This window comes from Glycine soja, chromosome 11 (assembly GCF_004193775.1).
Source record: "Glycine soja cultivar W05 chromosome 11, ASM419377v2, whole genome shotgun sequence".
NCBI classification, from domain to species: domain Eukaryota; kingdom Viridiplantae; phylum Streptophyta; class Magnoliopsida; order Fabales; family Fabaceae; genus Glycine; species Glycine soja.
The window spans coordinates 39,900,052-39,923,149 of NC_041012.1; the positions used below are offsets into that span (position 1 = coordinate 39,900,052).

At 31.7% G+C, this 23,098-nt stretch overlaps 1 protein-coding gene and 1 pseudogene across 2 annotated transcripts; both read left to right on the forward strand.

Moving 5' to 3' along the window:
• Positions 1 to 1,198: 1,198 nt before the first annotated feature.
• On the forward strand, positions 1,199 to 3,163 carry LOC114374836 (adenylate isopentenyltransferase 5, chloroplastic-like). Of its 2 annotated transcripts, none has more exons than XM_028332541.1 (2): positions 1,199 to 1,483; positions 1,954 to 3,163. In XM_028332541.1, the coding sequence occupies exon 2, from the start codon at positions 1,987 to 1,989 to the stop codon at positions 2,980 to 2,982; it is 996 nt and encodes a 331-aa protein (XP_028188342.1). In that variant the 5' UTR covers positions 1,199 to 1,483; positions 1,954 to 1,986; the 3' UTR covers positions 2,983 to 3,163. The 2 variants fall into 2 exon arrangements, with proteins under 2 accessions (XP_028188342.1, XP_028188343.1); XM_028332542.1 differs by having other exon boundaries at positions 2,023 to 3,163.
• Positions 3,164 to 16,100: 12,937 nt separating this feature from the next.
• On the forward strand, positions 16,101 to 18,721 carry LOC114373312 (annotated as a pseudogene).
• Positions 18,722 to 23,098: the final 4,377 nt, after the last annotated feature.

Here is a 23,098-nt window from a genome sequence, read left to right on the forward strand (position 1 = left end):
AATAAGCATTTTCTTTAAAGTTTATTTGTTTTACGAGTTCTTCAAAGTTTAAATAAAGAGCGTTTCATGCACTCTTTAAAACACTAACAATCAACCACCTTTTATTTCTACTAAGACTCATGCGTCTTGACAGCGCGGTGAAATTTTTTTATGTGGTTGAGTCTTTAACTAACTTCATAAGTGGAAAATTAAACAAAATATTTAAATAAAAAGCATTCCGAGAATTTAATATTCACTAACTAATAACAAAAAGAGTTTTAGAAAACAAGTGTGAGGGTGCAGTCAACGAAATTAAAGTAAACTGATATTTATTAGATACAAGAACTATAAAATTTTAAATTTAGATATAAAAATATAAATTAAAAGAAAAAATACAAAGAAATATCACTATTGTTAAATAATTAAGGACAAATAAAACATAACAAAAATGTCTTCTTTGTTATAAAAGAATATTTTACATTATTACATAAAAATGAATTTAATAAACATTTTAAAATTATAGCAAAGTTTGAAAATAAACTATTAATCTAAAATGATATGTCAAAGTTTAAATTTATGAAATACAAATTTATTTATAAAATTTTTGTTTCAATAAATAAACAAATTAGAATAAACTAAACAATCCTCGTTTTCAAAAACTAAAGACATAATTCATAAGTTTAATTCATAAAAATGGTTAAATGCAAAATGATAAAGAAATATCACATTTAATATTCCTTTCAAATACCTAACTAATATAATAATTTTTTTTTTCTATATTTCTCTTCCTATTACCTTCATTTCTTTCTACTTTCACCGGGTGTCACTTGACATATAAGATGTTTAAATATTATTTTTCATGAATATATTGTAAAAGTACATATATATTTTTGTATAAAAAGTTAAAATGTATAAATATAATTTTCTTTTAAAATGGATAGGAGGGCCAAAGGCACTTTTTGGTTGGTTGGGGTCCGCCGCTGTGGACCAGTAATCCCTGTATACCTTCGGCTCTTACGAATCAAGCTGCTAATAGTGTTTCTTACGTGTTCTATTCACAACTCATTACTTCTTATCTCCTTTCATTACTTTAATTTGTTGAATTCGCAAGGTCAAGATCGGAAAAGCATTATTATTCAACATTTCATTTTCATGTGAAGCCTGAAGTGGGCCTTCACAGGTTTTCGTTTCTATTATAAATACCAGTGTGGGCTTCATTTGCTACGCCAGAAAATCCACGGATCAGTGAACACTCTCACTAATCCACCCATCTCCATAATCGCTCCCCGCAACAAAAACCTTCTATTCTAATCAACTACTTCCTTCACACTTCACACCCTTACAAATTTCTATCAAACCAATTCATATTCAACTCAACACACAAAAGAATCATCAAATCATACATATATACTCTTCTTCCTCCTCCTCCAAAACCTGTGTGCACAACAACACTACTACTTTATAGTAATTTTTTCTATCGCTCGCCGCATCTTTGACACTGACGGTACGTACTCTTATCGTGGTCCATTTAAATTACATGTGGGGTACTGTAATTTCTTCCATTTTTACTATACTCTTCCCTACTTTACTCCTCCCCTGCTTTAACCTCTCTGTTTCTAAGCAAACAAAACATCTTTCATTCCCTCCATAATCCATATTATATATACACATACTATTCCTATATATCCATTTAGACTAAGCTCCTTTTGTAGATTTTTCCTCCTTCCTCCATCTCCCTTAGTAGATTCTCCTAGTTTTCTAATAGGTTAAGGAAATTATAAATCAAAAAATCAAATTTGACTCGTCACTGGAGTACTTGTCCATTTGGTGATCGATTAAAATTGAAAAAAAAAAAAAACCAGTGGCAGCAAATTGTTTATAAATTAATACTAGCATGAGGTGAATTGTTTAAATATAGTGACATGGATTACGCAAAGTGAATTAAAAAAGATGAATGTTTGGTGAACTTTGCAGGTATAGTTTTTTTTTTTTTTGATTAAAAAAAAAATGAACATCTCAATATCAGCCTGCGCCTGCAAACAGGAGCTGCCCCTAGTAAGCTTCCAAAAGGGATCACTATCGATGGAGTCGTTGTTTCATAATAGGAATAAGGAGAAGGTGGTGGTGATAATGGGGGCTACTGGTACCGGCAAAACGAAGTTGGCCATAGACGTGGCCAAACACTTCCAACCCGCGGAGGTAGTGAACTCAGACAAAATGCAAGTCTACGAGGGCCTGGACATCACCACCAACAAGGTCACCGAAGAAGAGTGTTCTGGGGTCCCACATCATCTGCTTGGCACTGTTGACCCCTACATAAATTTCACCGCCAACGACTTCTGTCGCCACGCCACTTTGGCTATCGATTCCATTGTGGAAAAAAATGGCTTACCCATCATCGCTGGAGGCTCTAATTCTTACTTAGACGCGTTGGTCAATCATTATCCCGAGTTTAGGTTAAGGTACCAGTGCTGTTTCCTCTGGGTTGACGTGTCACTCCCGGTTCTCCATTCTTCCCTCCAGGCACGTGTGGACCGCATGATCGAAGCTGGTCAAGTCAACGAGGTTCGTCAATTCTTCGACCCCAGTGTAACCGATTACACTAAAGGGATACGAAGAGCCATTGGTGTGCCCGAATTCGATGACTTTCTAAGAGCAGAGGCTAATGGAGGCGTTGATGAGAGAACAAAACAGAGACTTCTTGAGGCCGCCATTGCAAGGTTGAAGATCAACAACTGCACGCTCGCCAACCGTCAGATTCAGAAGATCCACCGCTTGCACGGGCTGTGGAAACGGAACATGCACCGCCTCGACGCCACCGAGGTTTTCCTTGGGTCACGTGACGCCTGGCACGATCACGTGCTCGCCAAGAGCTTGATCGTCCTCCACAAGTTTCTCTACGGGGAGAAGAAAACGCCGCACCACGTCGTCCCTGCCGGAATCGTCTCTCACAAAGATGTAATTGCGGCGGCGGCGCCGGTAGCAATGGCCGCAACGCGTTAAAAGAGGAAGAGGAAGAGGAAGACTAGTAGGGCCAGAGAATCTATATTATACACTATATACACCATTGGCGCATGCTGAAACACTATGCCATTGCATATCTTTTTTTTTTTTTTCTTTCTTTTTTTTATACCATATTTCAGGTCATGTCATTGGTATTAGTAAATGTTTTACTTACTATATATATATATATATATATATATATATATATATATCTATATCTATATCTATATATATATGAAGCACATAGACCCTAACTTCTTATCGTATTCGATGTCTGACACGCGTTCATGTCAGTGTCCAATACCGACACAACATCCTTATTACATTTTATATTTTGGATATTACGATATTCACGTGTTCGTATCGGATTCGTGTCGGTATCGGTACTTGATAAATATATATGAATATAATATTTTATTTAACTTATTGACAGATTATATATATGGAAAATATTAATGGATTTTTTCTTTATTTAGGGTTACATCAGTATCAGGAATACTTAAGTGTATTCCGTATAAATTAATTAAATAAGTTGTTAATGGAGCTTAGCATATACAATCCCTGCTGCTTTGTTGGCTAACGTTGTGGACCTACTACAGTGTAACCGTTGCACTCGGGAAATGCTTGTTAAATTAGATACTGATGTGACGGAAATTTTTATTTTATCTTTTCGCGCATGAAATATGATCTTCTCACTGCATATTGTGCCAGGGGATGTTATTAATAATAATCATTAGGAAAAAATCTGAAAAAAAAAATCTATTTGAAGCTGGGGAGATAAGTTGTTGTCAGTATCAATGAAAAAAATTATTAAAGTATACTTTTTTTTTTCTTGAGTTCTTTTATTTTTAACTGAGTAATTTAAAAAAAAAAAGTAGCATAATAAGAAACAGTTGATGTACCCTTCAATTCTGTGGTATATAGCCTGAAATTACTTAGCAAGTTGCTCTATTTTTTTTTATTTTTTTTCAGTTCTTCAAATCTTGTAGCTACTAGTTTTAAAACAGTTGAAAAGTATGGTTATATTTAACCAAAACACTTCCCTAAAAAAAACAAAAACACTTTTAAATTTGAAGGTAACAAGTGTTTTTTAATCCAAGGGGAGACTCATATTCTTATAAGGAGAGAGAATAATTGAATGGGAAAGAAGTGAAGCATACTGTGAGAGATTAAACGCACTCATTCAGAGTTTATACTTCACATTGAATCTTGCGCTTAACTAACTGAGTTAAAGAAAAGATAACAAAAAAGGGTTTTTTCTTACATGTTTAGATTGTTATAATTTAACAAAATAGTAATTTAAGTAGAAGTGAAAAAAAAATTACATTTTCATTTAACAAATTGGAATTCAAATAGAAGAGAAATAAAATCAACAACTATTAACATAAGTGATAACAACTTATATAACTTAATTTAATGATTCAAGATTCAAATTTTGATTGAATTTTTCTGACAAAAAATAATTTTAAATCATTTTATGCTCATATTAATTAAAAAAATAACAATTTTTTTAAAATTATATATAAATTCCGCACCTCCTTTCTTTATTTTAATTCAAGTATTTTTTCTGAATTCTTTTTTTTTCACACAATCAAATTGTTCCTAAAAAGTTGTAGCATAGTACTACTTCTTGTGCGTTTCCTATAGCATCTTGTAAAAAATTTGCATCCCAAGTCCCCAACGTTGGACTTGGAAGTACCTACATTTGGTGGCCGTACAGAGGAGAAGCATTATTGGGATCCGTGGAAAAAACGGTTTGAAGTGGCGTAACTGTAAACTACTATAGTGAAAGATCAAAAATGCTTTTTACTTTCTGCAACAAGGAGCTTGATCACCTTTTTCCGTACTGATAGTTTGTGGTGCGCCTGCATCAAGCACAAGCAAAAGTTTGGCTTCTTTGGAGTGGGTCCAATTTAAAAATTAGAAGGTTGAATTTGATCACAGTTACTACTTACTGGTGATTGATTTGTGATAGGAATTGGAGTATAAGTCCCCATGCCCCACTAGTGGTGTGTGGGGCCCCAGAAGGGGAATAGGGGTGTTTTGGTCTTTTCCATAATTTCTCCTGATCCAGGATTGGATTTGGGGTTGGACTTGGTTAAGCCATGCCTCCTTCCCACCATGAAAAAGACATTGTAACATGTACTCCACTACGTACATTTATTATTCATATGTCCGTTTCATCGACTTAATGCATTCTCAATCACCGTCTATTCAAGATCCAGCGGGTGAGAGAGCCCAACCCCAGTGCAAGAAACAGCAACGCATGATTTGATTGAACGTACTTGATAATATATATATTTTTGTGATGATGGATAGATATAGATGGATCAACATGAGTTGAGTTGATCGAGCTAGCTGGGTTGTGATCATTTTCAACTAATGATGGGTACAATTCCTCTAAAGTTGATACTAAACTTTTCGAATGCGGTATACAATTCCTCTAGAGAATATTTATTTATTATTCACGTTTTAGTTAACTACTGGGTCTGTATAATTATTATCATTTTTTTATTACGTGAAACAAAGTTTCTATATATTAACTGATGCGTGAGTAAAACTATTCAATGAATTACCCACTATATTCTTATGCTAAGTGTTTATTGGGAATCTTGAAAAAGAGACAAAAGGGGAAGAAAAAAAAAAAAAGGTACGTGGGGGCAATACTCTCGCAGAAGCCCTATGTCTTCTTCATCTCACATGATTCCAACCAATATATAACACACAGCTCGCCTTTATACTCCCACTCACCACCCCATATTTTAAAAGCTAAAGTGGACCCATATTACGGGCATATTTTTTTTTATATATAAAAAATACACCTTTTGTTCTTAATTCCCCTACCTCCCCTTTGGAGTATAGAGAATTTTACACCAAAAAAATTGCTAGTACTAAATCTGGGAAATCCTTGAAAATTTTGACAAAAGGAAACGTTTACATATTTATATTTTAACAATGCAATTGTATGGTCAAAATCACCTTTAGTAAAGTCTTGGCCTTTGCATCCCATATAAAAAGAAAAGGGAAAAAAGACAGTATGAGTAATGATTTTCCAACGCTTCCATGAGCATCTTGGTCCACATCAAACATGCATAGAATATATATTTTCCAAAGGTTATAATATAAAAAGTATAGTATCTGTTCTTATCAGTTCAGTAACTAGTATGAAAGTGATTTATAGGCATTTTCATCACTATCAAATTATCTATATTTTAATTAGTAGATATCATTATCAATTTAAGGTAACTATATAGGGCTTCTTGTGCCTGCCATTTGTAAATGCTGGAGTACACAACTTGTAGTATATTATCAATATTACATTGCAGCCAACGGGGTTCCTGTCTTTACAAGCCTCGGTGGATCACTAATTGTCTATTGAGATCGATTGAAAAGATTATTAAGGAAATGCAAAATATATTATCCATATGTATGAACAAGTTCGTATTATATTACGATATTTTAAAATTTAATTTAAATATGTCACTCATCTGAACAACTATATGCTGACGAACTCTGCGTCTTAGTGGTGCATCATGTACGATAATGTATTTTTCTTTTGTTCTTGAGTTTGGTGCAGTAACCAATATGATTTTGTAGTCAATAATAAGCTTCTTAAAGATAGAATCAGAGAAAAAAAAATCATATGAAAATTACCAATTTCTTGTACGAAGTCATACGTGTCTATGACAAGCTATAAACGTCAATTCAAAATACCAAATAAATATAAGTCCGTCGGTTTCGTTAATTCTGTATAACTCCACTTGATATATTAATTTTATGAGACACGTATACGAAGCTGTTTGTTTTAATAGATACAAACAGGATCAATGAATTGATGAATTGTTATTAAAGTTATAAAGTAAAAAAAAAAAACACTTACTGTATTTTGCCAAGATTTATTGATTTTGCTCTTGTAGAATGCGAGTAATTAATAAATTAAAGCCTAAATAAAGTAAATATTTGACATGCATGCATACACGTTGTGTATGAGAACAAGAATTATTGTTTAACAAGTGTGCTCCCTGACTTGAAAGATGCTAGATGGGAATCAACAAAATAAAGATGAACGAGAATTGAAGGAAGATTTATAAGCACTTCTGCCCTACAGCTTTCATGCATGCTCTTCCTTGCCATCTGTCATCACAAATGCTACACAATCTCTAACACTGTTGTAGCTTCTTTCTCCAAAAAGACTAATCATCAAGTAACACCAAAGAATAAAAAAAATCGGGAATTAATGAATCTAAGCTAATAATAGATGAGCTAGCTCTAACATGGGCATACATTCTATATGCATCTTCTATAGTAATCAGTTCCATTGCACTTTTTTCATAATAACAGAAAGCAATATATGCATGAATATATAGAATATCTTTGTAGGTCATGAGTTAGACACGGTACAAAATGCTAGCCACGCACGGAAGGGTAAACAAAAGAGAGTACTATGAATTTTTCCTCCTTCATTCTCCCTCCATTTTTAAATTTTTGTCCTCTTATCCTGAGTGATCACAAAATAACAAAGTTAAAGCTTGATTGAGATAGGATATCCAAAAATCCCCTTTGTCTCGGAATGATCGACGAGCGAGTTGTGGTATATATAATGAAATGAACTTGTGTGTGTATACCATAACCGTATATGGAACTTTTACGGCATTCGACTACATAAAAATCAAAGGGTACTTACGTACAATGTGAACGCTAATATAGTGATAAAACAGTGTCTCCATCAGTCGCTATCTATGTGATTATAAACATATTTTGAGTACACACAAGAGGACGCAATATATTATTCTACTATTCACGAAAAACGTTAAAACTTCATCGTATAATAAATGTTATGCAACCTTTGTCCTAAGCCAACCCGACATAATGTTCCGAAAGGAAGTACTAATAGGCCTCTACGTACTATGTATACATAATTCGATCGACAAGAAAATATATTTTAAATTTAAGTAATTTATTAAGCTATTTAAACTTGCTTATAGAATTAAATCCCTGAACAATATTCATAAATAAAAAACTTCCCAGAACAACTATTTCTATTTACTATTAAATTAAAATACGTTCATTTGATGATAATTAACTTAATTTCTTATTTTAGTTGTTTTTAAGACACGCCACGTATTATTTTTAATTTATTTTCTAAAAGATAAATTCAAATTAAGTATTTCAATTTGACATTGTACATCTTTCCCATTTGAATTTAAATTCAAAGACATTTATCTTTTATATATTACATATTAATATTAATTAAAATAAAAAATAAATAAATAAATACAAATGTACAATGCATGAAATACTCATTGTCACGTGTTCGAAATATATCACAACCAGAGACAAAATGAAATTTTGTAAAATTAATGAAGTTGTCATCAATTAATTTTTTTTTTAAAAGTAATTGAAAAATCCTTTTACTTTTATAGAACTGGTTTTTGAAAGAAAGAAAAAAGAGTCCAAAACTTAATTTTATTACAACTCAAATACACCTATTAAAAATAACCACTCTTAGTTAATTTATAAACTATTAATTGTTTTAAAATATTCAGTTAATTTAAACTAAAATATTAAATTAAATAAAAATAGAAAGAAAACAAAAATATTATCTCGACCAAGAGCTTTCCTATTTCAATGCATTCGTCAATATAATAAAGAACTCAAAGATACGTTATTTTTAGAAAATGTTTGTAGCTAAAGAGAGATATTGAGTTGAGGAAATCCTCCCCCCCCCCCCCCCCCCCCACCCAATTGCTCAGTATTGTATCTGATGATGGTAGGCCTATTGGCCCTTCTTCTTAATAAAGCATCGTCATTATAAAAAAAAAATTGAAGTTAGTTAAATTTAATTAATATAGTATTATCATGTTATCACAACTCAGGTTATCTAACTCAGCAAAGAAAAAAACAACTCAGTTTATCTTAATTTAAAACATAAAATTAATAAAATGCCACGTCTAAATTAAATCTTTTTAATTTTTAATTTTCAAAAAAGACAACAACAATAACGTAACAACGAAAATGCATGATAATCATAATAATGACAACAATTTATTATTTTTTTAGCAAAATAAAAGAAACTTCAAGAGCATTAAATTGACACATTTTAAATGTCTGTAATTAAATTATTCTAATAATAAAACGTCATACTTAAATTAACATATCCTTGTCATTATGCTTTTTTTTTTAATAAGAGTAGTTTTAATAATAATGACAAGAATAAAAATAACAATTTATCATATTTTTAAAAAATCAGAATCATCAAGTTTCATAATAATTACCACATCCCGAATTTCATTAATTATGAAATTAATAACGCATGACTTTTAAATTGATTGCTTTTTTTTTTTTCGTAGAGACTCTCTAGAGGATTATTGCATGTCCAAACTACAAGTAATTCCACCCAATTACAACTGCTCATCTAGTTCCTACGCGCATGAGTGTTTTCCATCAAGCAGGAAAAGTGACCTAAAGAGTACATTCATGATCTCTTATCCAAGATAAAAAAAAATTATAAAAGAGAGACATTTTTTTTTGACAAATTGTAAAAGAGAAACTAAGGAGCATCAAACTATCACATATTAGATGTGGCTAATAAATCATGATTAATTAGTTTGGGTATTGAAGATTAATTAATGTGAATAATCTAAATAAATAATTGGGTTTTAATTGATCCTTTTGTCATTATAAGAAAACCTCCTGGCCATTACTTGTTCATGTAACCTCATTTAAGCTTCAAATTGGCGGGTTCAATGTTGTTTAAGAATCATGTTTATATAAAAGAAAAAAGCCTTTTGAATTGAGTGTTTTGTTCTTGAAAATTGAATCCAACCACAATGCAAAGTCCAACTCAGATGCAAACTCAAAACAAGCAATCTCGGGACGAATTGAAAGGAAAGCAAGGAAAATAACGGAAAGGACATGAGAGGAGAAAATGACTTGTTGAGAAAGGTATGGAATGCAAGAGAGACAATGATCCCACCACTCTCAATTCCTAATCTTCTCAGTGCAGAAAAGATTCTTACTAATGTTGAATGTCATACAAATGCTCATCAAGAGGGTTTTTTTTTTTTATCGAAATGTTACTGTAACTTTTCAAAGCGTACGTTTTAGCACTCAGAAAATACACTTTCGCTACTAATTCTTCAATGAATTATCTAGTCAATTTATTGCTCCCTAATAGTTCATAACACAGTGCCTACCATACATCTAAAAGTCATCCACCAAACTATTTTCCTACTCTAAAAATCATTTACTATTTAATTATCCTTCTCCCTTGTAACGTGAAGGTGATTCATCCCTCAATGAAAGTTCTAATGTTATTCCTTTGCATATGAATGCTGTTTTGATGAAAATAAATGGAAAAGCCCGAAAAATATGCTTTTGTAGGTACATCCACATTCCACGTTGCCCCCCTCAAGCTTTCTTCCAAAAAGAGATTTAGACTTCTAGTTAACACTCTTCGTCTACCATACATCTAAAAGACTCAATAAATAAAATGCATGAAGAATAAATTCTAGATGTTTGCTAAATGCATGGGCATAAAGTTACCATTCTATGTCTAGCAATGATTTCCTTATGATATCTTTTTTTATTGTTCTATTAGAAGTTACTCTCTCCCAAACATCTAACTTCTAAAACTAATGCGTGCATCTTTTCTTTAAATCTTATTAGAAGTTATCCTTTTCCGAGCATCTAACCCCCAAAAGAATGTAAAGATGAAAATGCAAGATAAAATAGAAAAGATCATAGAATAGAAAAACCTGAAAAAGAATCTTTTTGCATTGATAAACCTGAAGTACACCATACATTGCTTGGCTTTTTAGGCCTGTCAGATCCTAACTAGGGAATTAGTCACTCATGGCCATGAGGGCTTTGCAATGAGAGGGATGAAAGAAAGAATGGATACAAAAGAAAGAAGAGAGTAGGAGTTCTCAAGCTTTAGGTAGTAGTGAGGATGTTCTGAGACTCAGTGTGTTGTTTCCCCTTGGCCTGATTTTCTATTTATAGCTACCGAAGTCGATCTTGGGCCTTGGTAGGCTCGCTTAGCATGACATCCCTCGCTCAGCGCGTGTAGATTGTGTGCTTAGCGAGCTCCTCTCGCTTAGCGCGTTATGTTCTGTTAGATCGTCGCGCGCTTAACACATACTATTTCTGTTTTGCCCGTTTAGTGCCTGTTGCGCGCTTAGTGCATGTGCCTGTTTTACTCGCTTAGCGCCTGCTGTGCGCTTAACGCCTGTGTCTCCAGTTACGTTCGGCGCGAGCTGTGTGTTGAGCGAGACGTTGGGTTGGGCCTTGTTGTTGGTTTCTTCTTTTCTTCGTTATTTTTCCAACTTTTTGCTTTTAGTACCTCCAGTTTTTATATCTGCAGCCAAAATTCAATGAACATCAATTCTTTAATATTTAAGTGCAAATAATTACTAAATAATTATTTTTTAAGATAATTTTGTTTGATTTTCTACTATCAAAGTACAATTATTTAACTGTTATCATTCTTGCTTAACCAAACAATTTTGTTTACTTCTGAAATATCTATACATGCTAAATCTCTCCACCAATAAATACTCTTTACCTCTCCCATATATTAATTCTTGTAAATTTTAAACCCCATGACTCTATTCCAGAATATCTTGGCCTTCAACCAAATCCATTTCCCGCCGTGCTAAGTTAAATTTCCATAAATTCTTTTACGCCAATTGCCTCCTTCCTCCTTAGGGCCTACAAACAAGTATATCAACTCATGAAATTTTCTCTATTTCTTCATTCTTCTTCCACAAGAAATTAATGTCTTTGATTTTTTAATTTGAAGAAAAGAGAGGAAATAAAATGGGAGCTAAGTATATATGGACGACATTGATGAGATTAATGAAGCCAACCAAAGATAATTTTTTGTTTCTCCATCCTATCAACCTATTTTGCATCAAATCAAATAAAGCATCCCATGTAGAAAATTTTCTTGGATTCAGTCCTGTAGAAATACCTTAAATACTTAAAAGGAACATCCCAAATGTTACAATTTAGAATTATAGCAGCTTGGGGTAAGGTTAGCTCAGTCACATTAAATTCAACCATACTAACTTTGAAGTAATGATCAACCTTTAAAACCAGAAAGTCAATTTTCAAAAGTCTCAAGATACATTTCATAACCTATACATGAGTCACGTCAGAGTCACCCACGAAGATGCTGTCATTTGCATGCTGGAGGTGATCAGAAACACTGTCCTCCCCATGAATAACGTACACACAATACTAGAAGAGTCCTTGCTATATATGTAAGGTACGAAAGAAGATTATTGTACATAGCCTTATCTATATGCATTTGCATGAAGGCCATTGACATTAACCGTTGAAAATAACACACTTATATAACTTCTGCACTTCTAACTAAGATCAGATAAGTTTCTTTGTAAACACTAAAAAGAAAAAATGAAATAAACTTTTTTCTCGTTAGCTAAATCTAGCTTAACAAAAAACGTGTCATGGGATCTTGTTTGTCCAAGTTTGGATACTGTTAAGAACAAGAAAAAGGTGTCATGGGATCTTTTGTTTTGAACTATTTTTGTTGGTCTGCCAGTACAAATTGATACTGATAGTGATACTATAAGTATCAAGCGCGCCTGAATTCACAATCTCCACTTGTCACTAAAGCCAAATCTATCAAACATATAGGTCAAAAAACCCAGCTAACGGAATCGTACGTTTTTTGTTTTGAAAATGAAACACGGCCTTCTATGCCTCCCAACATAATCAACAATCACATTTTGTGACATAAAATCGATTTGACATTGCCAAATCATTAAATTAAATCCGAATCCCTATAATTGCAATAATTTTAGCAGCCTATAAACCGTCAGTGCAATAATTGACGATAGAATTTGCACTCATGACACGACACTTTTGCATTTTTGGCACGAGGATTTGATCAGAGCCCAATTTTGAGCAGGTTCTAAGTATGTGCGAGCTATACATACATGCATGACGAAAACGAAAGGGGTCATCATTTATTAGCCTGTTCAAAATGCATACTTGGATGTGGATATGACCCTCTAACCACCAATCCAGTAACATCAAAATACATCAACCAGAATACTACACGTGTGCATGCTTTTGCAATAAGAAACAGATTAAAAAGTCAAAAGTGTGTCTAGGAACTTCCAATTTAGGTCATGTGTTCGTCTCTATTTTGAGTAACCTGATGCCGGATTAATTGTGGAGCATTCCATTGCAGGGTTGATCCCTTTGTTTCCTTCGTATATCCTTGTGTACTTCATATTCTTCGTTTGGTGAATAATTATAAGTCTATCCAAAGCATAATTTAAGTTGTGCATTATTCTAAGTCTTTTTCTCTACCCTACTGTCCCGGCTGCTATAATTTCGTTTCTTAATTTTGGGCTAATTTGTGGCATTTTGCTAGGCTAATTAGCTTCTTCGTAGCATGTGTCTTTAGTGGGTGAGAGTGATTTGTGTAGTCCACATTAGTTGATTCTCATCACTACCAAATTATAAAAACGCGTTAGCTAGCAGCCTAAGATTCTACGAGAGATCAGGGAAAGAAAAAAACACGCTTTTGGAGGCACTAGAATCTACAAGTCTACACTCATCAAATCATTGTAAGCTCGAAAATCAACAAGTTTTTGACGACATGCAGAAACAAAGAGAGCAGAAAATATGATACTACACCGACTTATGGTGACATGATATATATGAATTATTATATGAGATAAACCCTTCAGTCAAATAAAGTTGGCAGGGACGTTCTAAAGCAACATATATAATCACATCAGGCCATCAAGGTAAGGATCAAAATATACAGTAAGTTTATAAATATTTTTTTATAATATACAAAGTTTGCAAATTTAACCATTGAATTATATTATACTATTTTAATGATTATACATGTTAAATTTTAGATGAACTAAACATTCATAATTTTATAGCTAATATTTATATATATTTTTAAAAAGTATTGTTTTATATTAAAATAAAGTTAATTAATTGATAAAATATCAAATAATTTTTAAATTATATGAAAACTTTATATTTGATTTACTTAATGCAATCTCTTTAAAATGGTTGGATTAATAAAATTCAATGTTTATGAAAAGCTAATAAGTGGACTAAGTTAAAAATGTTTATGAAAAGTTAACAAAAGAGTAATTTAAACACAAATTAACAAAAAAGTTAATCTTAAGGCAAATTAATTTCTTCCTTGAATATTAAGCATATTCAATCAGTTTGGTGGTATAGGCTCAATCAGCCTGTTCGTTCGTGAGTTTGAGGCCAATCGTGCCATAACCCAGGAAGATACAAAAGGGTTGAATTACTGCATGTTAATTCCTTTGTATTATATTGAGGAGTGTTAGGAACAGAATAAATTTTTTATTAGTTAAAATATATTTAAAAATACAAATATATAGAGATGTCTATTAAATAAGATAAGTTTTATAATTGTCAACAATTTCAATGAGTAAAAAAGTATCAACTAATAAAAGATCGAATGTGTTTAAAAGAGTGTATCATATTTATCTTTTAAATTTCCCACTATAACAACAAAACATTATCTTAGTAGATAAGATCAGTTACATAGATTACACATATTATTTAACTAATCTAAAAATCAAACCTTGAGAATATTATTTACCATAACATCTTCCTTTCACTAACTCCTCTAAAGTTCTTCTTGGTCTTTTTTCTTTTTTCTGGTAAGACTGAAAATCATATAATTCACTATTCTCACTAATGTCTCACGTGACCTTATTTGAATTTGCCAAAATATCTTTATTATCTTTTTTTTGTCATTTTCTCCTTATCAATGTTATATTAATCCTTTTTTTTATATAATCATTATTATCATATTCCTTCTTTTGTGGACACACATCAATATTAACAATCTCATTTTTATTATTTCCATTTTTTCCCTCACACTATTCTTTTAAAGTTGAATATTCATCATCATATAATATATAATATATATAATATAGTTAGATATAAAAAGTACAACAAAACTTGTTTTACCTTATAAAAGTACGATAAAATTATTCTTCCCTAGCCTCTTGGAGTTCTTAGCCTAGTATTTACTATTTTTTAGCCTTTGGCCCATTTGACATAATAGTTGGTTTTCAACCTAAAGAATAATCTAGTCAGTTGTTTTTTTTTTTTAACTTTACACTAGTATACATTCATGATTCATCTTTATTAACACCTCTTATATTCAAATTCCACGTTGCAATATTGAAAATTTTGTATTTACTTTTCTTTTGATAAATATAAAATAAAATAAGTTCAAAAATAATTAAAAAAATATACATATATAATTATGAATTTAATTAAAATATAAATTTATAATATAAATATTTTTTTATATTCTCATTCAATTATAAATTTTATATATGATAAATTTATCAGTTCTGTGGTAATTATATATCTCAAAAGTTATGATTAAGGTTATTTAATTTTTAACTCAGTGATAATGTACAAATGTTTACAAAAACGTTACATGAAATTTTATACCTATCATACATGTATATAAGAAGATCCATTCTCATCATCATTGTTTTTTATGCTTTTAACTTCTTGTTAGTTGATTCTTTGATGTTTTAATGCCTTGACGTTGTTTTCAAGAAACCAATAAAAAATTGTTGCATAATTTTCATTCTTTGTTTTTTTTTTTTTTTGGTTCGGGTGAAACCTTGTAAGTTTACGAGATGTTTTGACGCTAAAATATTTATAAAAGCAAACATTTTTTATATTTAAAAGGATGAAAAACTAAAATTGACTTATAAGATTTTTTTCAAATTCACTTATTTTCTTTTAAATATAAATTAAATTTATGATTATTATTTTTATTTTTAATAAAATAATAAAATTTATTATTTATCATTTTATCTAAAATTAAATTATTTATTTTGATAAAATTTTCTTTTATCATTTATTAATTAAAAAAATATTTTTTAAATTGGATTAATTAAGTTTTTTATATCGAAAAAATAAAACACCTTTTGATTATTATCTAAAAATTTATTTTTTTTATCAAATAATTAGTTTTATTACCTGTAATCTTCATTTTATCATACACAATATTAAAGAGTATCAACTCTTTAATATCCACGCATCCAAACGAAAAAGGTCCTTGGTTCCGCCACGTGTCCAAGGAGGTAATTGCGAGCTGCACTGTTGCTGGCAGTGGAAGAAGAACACTCCAGACCAGAGAACGAATAAGAAAATAAGAAGAAGAAGAGCGAACGAACGACGATGAACGTGGTGAGCGCGTTAATGGTGACTCGGAACCAACTCGGAGCACCTGAAGGCATACCCTTCGGATCGGTATGGTTGTTCGTCTACGCCGGGATCTCCTTTTCCCTCGTTATCTTCGCCGGAATCATGTCAGGTCTAACCCTAGGTCTCATGTCTCTCGGCCTCGTTGACCTTGAGATTCTTCAAAGCAGCTGTTCTCCCTCCTAGAAGAAACAAGCAGGTTTTTCCTCTTTTCTATTTTCCGTCTTCTATTCCGTTTCCTGTTTTTCAGTGAACGAATTTAAATATAATCTTTTCGGATTACGAAATTACGAATTCTCAATTTATTTGTTAATTATGGAGTTGTATATAAAATTTTGTCTGTGTTATGTTTTGTGTTTGTGCATGCAGCGGTTATACTTCCGGTGGTTCAAAAGCAACACCAGCTGCTAGTGACTCTGCTTCTGTGTAATGCTGCTGCCATGGATATAGGTAATTAATTGAATTATTGCGATGCTCCTTTTCGAATTAGTTTCTATTTTTAAGTTAGAATAGTTTGAATAACATGCCTTGTTTTTGGAGGAGAGGTTATTATAATTCCAGTGGATTAATTTATGTTTCATGCAATGTTTTTACGAGAAATTACTTTGGAATTACGACTTCTGTGAAACTAGCTTCTTGCAAATGGTTGTAGGTGGTTAAATTGAAACAATGACGTGCTGTGGAAAAAATGGATTAGGCAGATTAGGATAAGTTGTCCAAAATGGTTACGTTGATTGGATTTGTTCTAATAGATGAATCTGCTGATTGGATTTGTATATAAATTTCCTTTATCACCATATTGATTTTTCTTTGGTCAGACTGCCGAAGAGGCCATGACTCCTATAGTCCTATTGAATCAACTTTTTCCTTGGATGTTAATTCAAAATTGGACTGGTAAGTATCTTGAAGCATCTTAGTGTATCTTCACTAAATTTTTTCATTTGGATTACAAAGACATAATTCTTCATTAATGTGCATGTTACTATTCAGGTAAATGTTTCACATGTGGTCTCCACAATATGCCCTTCTTATTTCCTAACTGGGTTGTTCCCTTATATACCTGACATCCTTCTCATTAATCCAAATGCCAGCAAGGCAGCAACTGATGAATGCATCACTCAAGTCACTGGAAACATAGAACCAAGAGATCATTATCTGATATATTTGTCTATTTACTTATTAAATCACCCATAGGCTATATAACCTGCAAAGATTGATCAATTCAACTGACAGTGGTTAGTTTAGTTGGCAGTCGAGTAACTTATTTGGTCTCACAGTGGATGATATTCTTAAATAGAATAGGTTGTAAATAGTTTATTGAAATTTACTTGGAAGATGGATCTTTGATTTGAAGAGGAACATTTGCTTATTTTGTAAGGGCTTTTTGGTTGCTGAAGATATATTGTCCGCTGCACCATTTACTGGAACATGTGACTAATATTTACTCTTGCAATTTTTATCCTTTTAAACTATGTTGTGAATCTCAAATCAGGGAGGCAATGGGGAAAATTCTTGCTCTTGGGCACGGTCGAGTTCCTGTCTATTCCGGAAATCCAAAAAACATTATTGGGCTTCTTCTGGTGGGTGTTAAATCCTCCCCATTTTAACTTTAATTTAGTCTATCCCTTTTTATTACTTTCTAAATTCTCATTTCTTCACTTAAGTTATATTTAACTAGGTCAAAAGTCTTCTCACTGTACTACGTGAAACAGAGACACCTATCAGTGCTGTTTCCATCCGGAGAATCCCACAGTATTTTTTTGTCAAGGGGTAACTCTCAATGTTAAATGGAGTCACAATCATTATTTTTATATCCTTGACTCGCTCTTATGGAAGAGCCCTTTGTATTTGTGTAATGTTTCTCATTGATAAGATTATTCTCTCTTGTTATTTATTTTAAAAAAAATTAATGTCGAATATCAGTAATTTGTGTAATGTTTTATATTATATTACTGAGTTCCATCAGATATGCCTCTTTACGATATACTGAATGAGTTTCAAAAGGGAAGCAGCCACATGGCTGCTGTTGTTAGGGCTAGGGTAAAGGAAAAATGATTCCTAAAACAACTGGTGAAGGGACATATGAAGAAAACATAGGGGTTGGTGGGGATTCACGATTGACTACTCCATTACTACAGAAGCAGAATGAGATGTCAGAAAATGTTGTTGCCAACATTGACAAGTTTTCAAGGCCTCCAAGCATTAACAAGTCAACTGGTTTGCAACGTAGTGATTCCCCGACAAATGGTTCCTTTTCAGATAATATTGAAGATGAAGTGATTGGTATTATCACTTTAGAAGATGTATTTGAAGAACTTTTGCAAGTAAACTACAGTAATTTGAGATATTCCCCCACCCTGAGTACACTAGTACATCTTTATTCCCTCAATACTGATTATATTTGTTTCCAATGATGCAGGAGGAGATTGTGGATGAGACAGATGAATATGTTGATGTTCATAAGAGGTAATTAAGAATATAAACTTTCAAAACTTAGTCAGCCGAGTTGTATGAAACTGTTGAAAATCAGAATTTGAATGTTACATATTTTATGGCTGCTTCCTCTGTAGCACGGGCTCCATCAATCCGAAGATTGACTGTCCAAAAGGGAGCTGTAAGTGACCAATTATTACACCTTTTAAAAATGATTTTCTGCTTGAATTGAGAAAAACATCTTTTTACCGGGAGTGGGAGGAGGGTGGTTATACAGGGGTTTGGGTTAGAGCTATTAATAGGGGCCAATCTGGCCCACAGGTGAGCCAACCCAACCTGGCTCACCTTTGTTGCAAGCCAAGAAATTGCCAACCCAGCTCAACCCATTTAAGTGTGTTTGTTTGCCTGTTTAAAATCCCTTGCCCACATAATGTGAAAGGAAAAAACTGATTGATTCACGTTGAACAATTTCAACTGATACAGAATAACCTCAGGTGAAAGGAAAAAAATGATGTTTTGTGGACCGTGACCTATTTTGACAGTTATAGTGTGGGTCTGCATCTCTGCATGCCCTACTTTTTTTTTAATGTTGAATGGTTGCACTGACGTTTGAACCTAGGACCTCATGCACTGAGGTTATAGTCTGGGTCTGCATCCCTGCATGGCCTACTTCTAATGCAACTGTAAATGATTTATTTTATTGCTGGATAAATTGAAATGATTTATATCTTGGTATACTTTTTTCCATTAAATGCTTCAATGCAGGACAGAAGAATTAAAATGAATTTAAAAGTGATGGGTTCGGTGATGAGATTATTTGTTTTGAAGTTTGTTTATGATGATTCCAAATTTTTATTCCAGATAGGCATTGTGTGTTTGTGTAATGCGTATATCTTTATAATATCTGGTCTTGATTTTAATCATTCAGGGAGGTCAAAGCAAGCCAGGGCTAACTGGAAGAAATCTGCAGAGGAGGAGGGATCGAATACAAGGACACAGTGAGCTCGTTTTTTGTTTTTTATCCGGAAGGGGCTACTATTCGTACATTTGTGCATAAAGTGTTATAGTGTATATCAAAAGGGTGTTCATACAAAGGTGATAAATGTTAAATTTAATGGTCAATATCTACCTTTCTTCTAACAAAATGTCTTTTCACTTGACATGTATCATATTTCACTCGTTAAGTTTCATTTACTCTAAAATATACTTTAGCTATGAATAACATCATATAATTTTCCCTCACTTTTTAAATTCATTAAAATAAAAAGTACTCCTTAGTTATATATTTGTGTTCTTTTTTCATATGCATGTTAATCAATAATCATTATATTTGTGTATTTTATAATTACGAATTATCATTTTGATTAGTGAAGTGTAAAAATTCAATTTAATTGTCAGCATTGGTTTTGTATAATATCATATTCTTTTTTTCTTCTGAATCTTACTGTTTCTATTGTATGTTTTGACATACGCGTATTAGTTATTTTGAATTTTAAAATTTTAACATTAACCTCCTTTAATAACTTATTATGATATAAATAGATATGTAAAATTTTCATTATCTAATACATATTTCTAACGTAATTATAAATAGAATGTAAAATTCTATTTTTGTTGTTTTGTTGAGTTTCTTTTTTTATTATATTAATAATTAATAAAAAAAACTGAAGCAAAATAATTAATAATTAAAATATATTAGTTTAGTGTTATCATTATAAAATAATGCTACTATATGAGATAATGTCATTTAAGGATGATGACGATATGTAAAATTAGTGAAATCTTGTGATGATATATAATCATTAACCAAAATTAATATACTTGACATCAAAAATAGGAAAATATTTCATGATAATTCAAACAAGTGTTTATGTATTTATTTTTATAATAATTTTTATTGCTCCAAATGTATTGATAATGTCAAGGATTGACGGAGCACTAATAAATTTTAATGGACCAATAATTTTAAGTAAAATAATAGCGGCTGAAATAATTAATTATTCCAAGATTTAAAATATTGACAAAGTACTAATATTTTTAATGGAAAGCGAAAAAAATGATTAAAATAAAAATTTTGAAAATAAAAAAGATAAAAATAATTTTTTAAAAATTTATTATACTAAAATGATATATTTAAAAACATAAATGATCAAAATGAAACTTTTAAAATTTAATATAAAAAATAAAAAATACTAAAACATAATAAACTAAAAATGATATTTAATAATTTTTTTCTTCAACTATTGTTTCTCATTTTGGATAAAGCTACTCAAAATTAGGATGGATAAGGAAAATTATCAAGTTTATTTGCCCAAGTTATTATTATTTATCTTTTAAAAATTAAATAAATTTAGATAATAAAAAAATTATTTTGACCTGACTTAACATGCCAATAAACTAGGCCAAGCAAATAAGACATTTGAATTATACACCTTCCAAAGGAAACTAAATAGACAAAAATATCTTGCCCTATTTCTTTTGTCTTCTTTCTCAGATAACTAATAATGTGTGTTGATCCTCCACACCACCTTATGCCACCCTCCTCCCTGCTCTCCAATATCCTCTAGTAATGTCATCGTCCACCATTGCACCAGCTTCAAACTTTGATCCCATTGCACCACATACCACTCATCATTACAAAAACCACGGATCAAAATAGCACTATCGATCGTGCCACACACCACCATCGTGCAACACCTAAAAGGGAAATCAGAGATCCAAAGCTTCATGCGTTTGCTATTTTAGACTAGGAAAAATACTTTTCAGAATAGTTAGTCTGAGAGTGTATATATATTTCGTAATACAAAAAATTCTTTCCAAAGACACTATTTTGGAATAGGATTTCTTTTATTATGAAATAGTTATTCCCGAATAAATATGTACTTTTGAAACAGCTATTTCATATTAGAAAAAAAAAATCCTATTTTGAAATAGGATTTTTTTTTTTCAGTAAAACTATTCCAAAATATGATTTTTTTCTATTATCAAATAGTTATTTCAGAATACATATATATTTTTGGAATAAAAAAAACCTCATTCTAGAATAATTTTTTTGTTCCGAAATAATTGTTTCAAAAGTTTATTGGGAATGATCCTTCTGGTATACACATAGAGGCTAATATGAGTTCTCTTGGGGGGTTTGACAGAGTGGGAAGGAATGGGGAGCAATGAGGCACAAGAAAGAGGATCAGAAAAGGGTGGGAGGAGCTCGTGGAGAAGCAAAATGCTCCCAACAACTGGTTGCCGCAACCTTACAAGGTAATTTGAGAATATTTTAAAATTGGGAAATGCATAAAGATTCAACTTTTCACCCCTTTGCCTGTCAGGGCCACCCGGCCTATTTCATTTTACAGTTTTAAGTTTGTAGGTAACATATTAAACAACACCATAAAAAATTCAACTTTTAATTTGATTTTAATGGAAGTCACGGGGTTTGTGGTCCAATTTCAAAGTTAATGCTCTTTGATTTTTCTTTAGTTCAGAAGATCATGGTGGGTCACCTGAGCGATGCACCAGTAACCTTGAGAACCATTTAAATAAGCCTTACAATTGCAGTTACGATTATGCTTCTGGAAAACTGACATTGTGAGTGAAAGGACCTGCAAATTGTGAGGAGCTGCACTCATTTTTTTTGCTATCCAAATTCCCACATTTTTCATAAACTTGATGCAATTGGTTGCATGCTTGCTACATCAAAATGATTGAAATAAGAACGTAGTCTCTTACATATATACGGAGTTGCCGAGTTGGGGAAAACATGCTTCACTTGGGAATAAAATGGAGACCAAAATGATGATCCCTCTGAATTCAATGTCCTTTCTTAATCGATTTAATGGCTATGTTAATTAATTGACTCATCAATTTGACTTCAGATTCTTTTTGGCTGTGTTAATCAATTATTCGACATATACACACCCACATATATATATATAGAGGTATTTTAAGGGAAAAAGAGTCCTTTCATGTAATATTTTAGAAAATAATTGGTTCACCTTTTTATTTTTATTTATCTGAATAACAATGTTTTTTATCCTATTTTTCTTTTACTTTAATCTATCTTGTTTTATCTAATTTTTCCCCTAATCTAAAGAAAGCATAAAGGTTAACATCAATTATTGAAGTGAGATTTTAACTTTAATTAAAAACCAATATCAAAATATCTGTGATGCTCCATTTAAATTTTATATATAAGTGGCTAGAATAACATTTAGTAGAAAGAATGTGGTTGGTTGATTCAACCAACAAATCCTTTAATATTGTGATGAGTACAACTCTTGATATCATATTACAATACATACATATTCAAATCTAGAACCACTTCATTGGACCATGCTACTGAATTGGTATCAAATCAACTCAACAATATGCCCATTTTATGATCTTTTCCCTTAATCATCAGACACCTTCATTATCG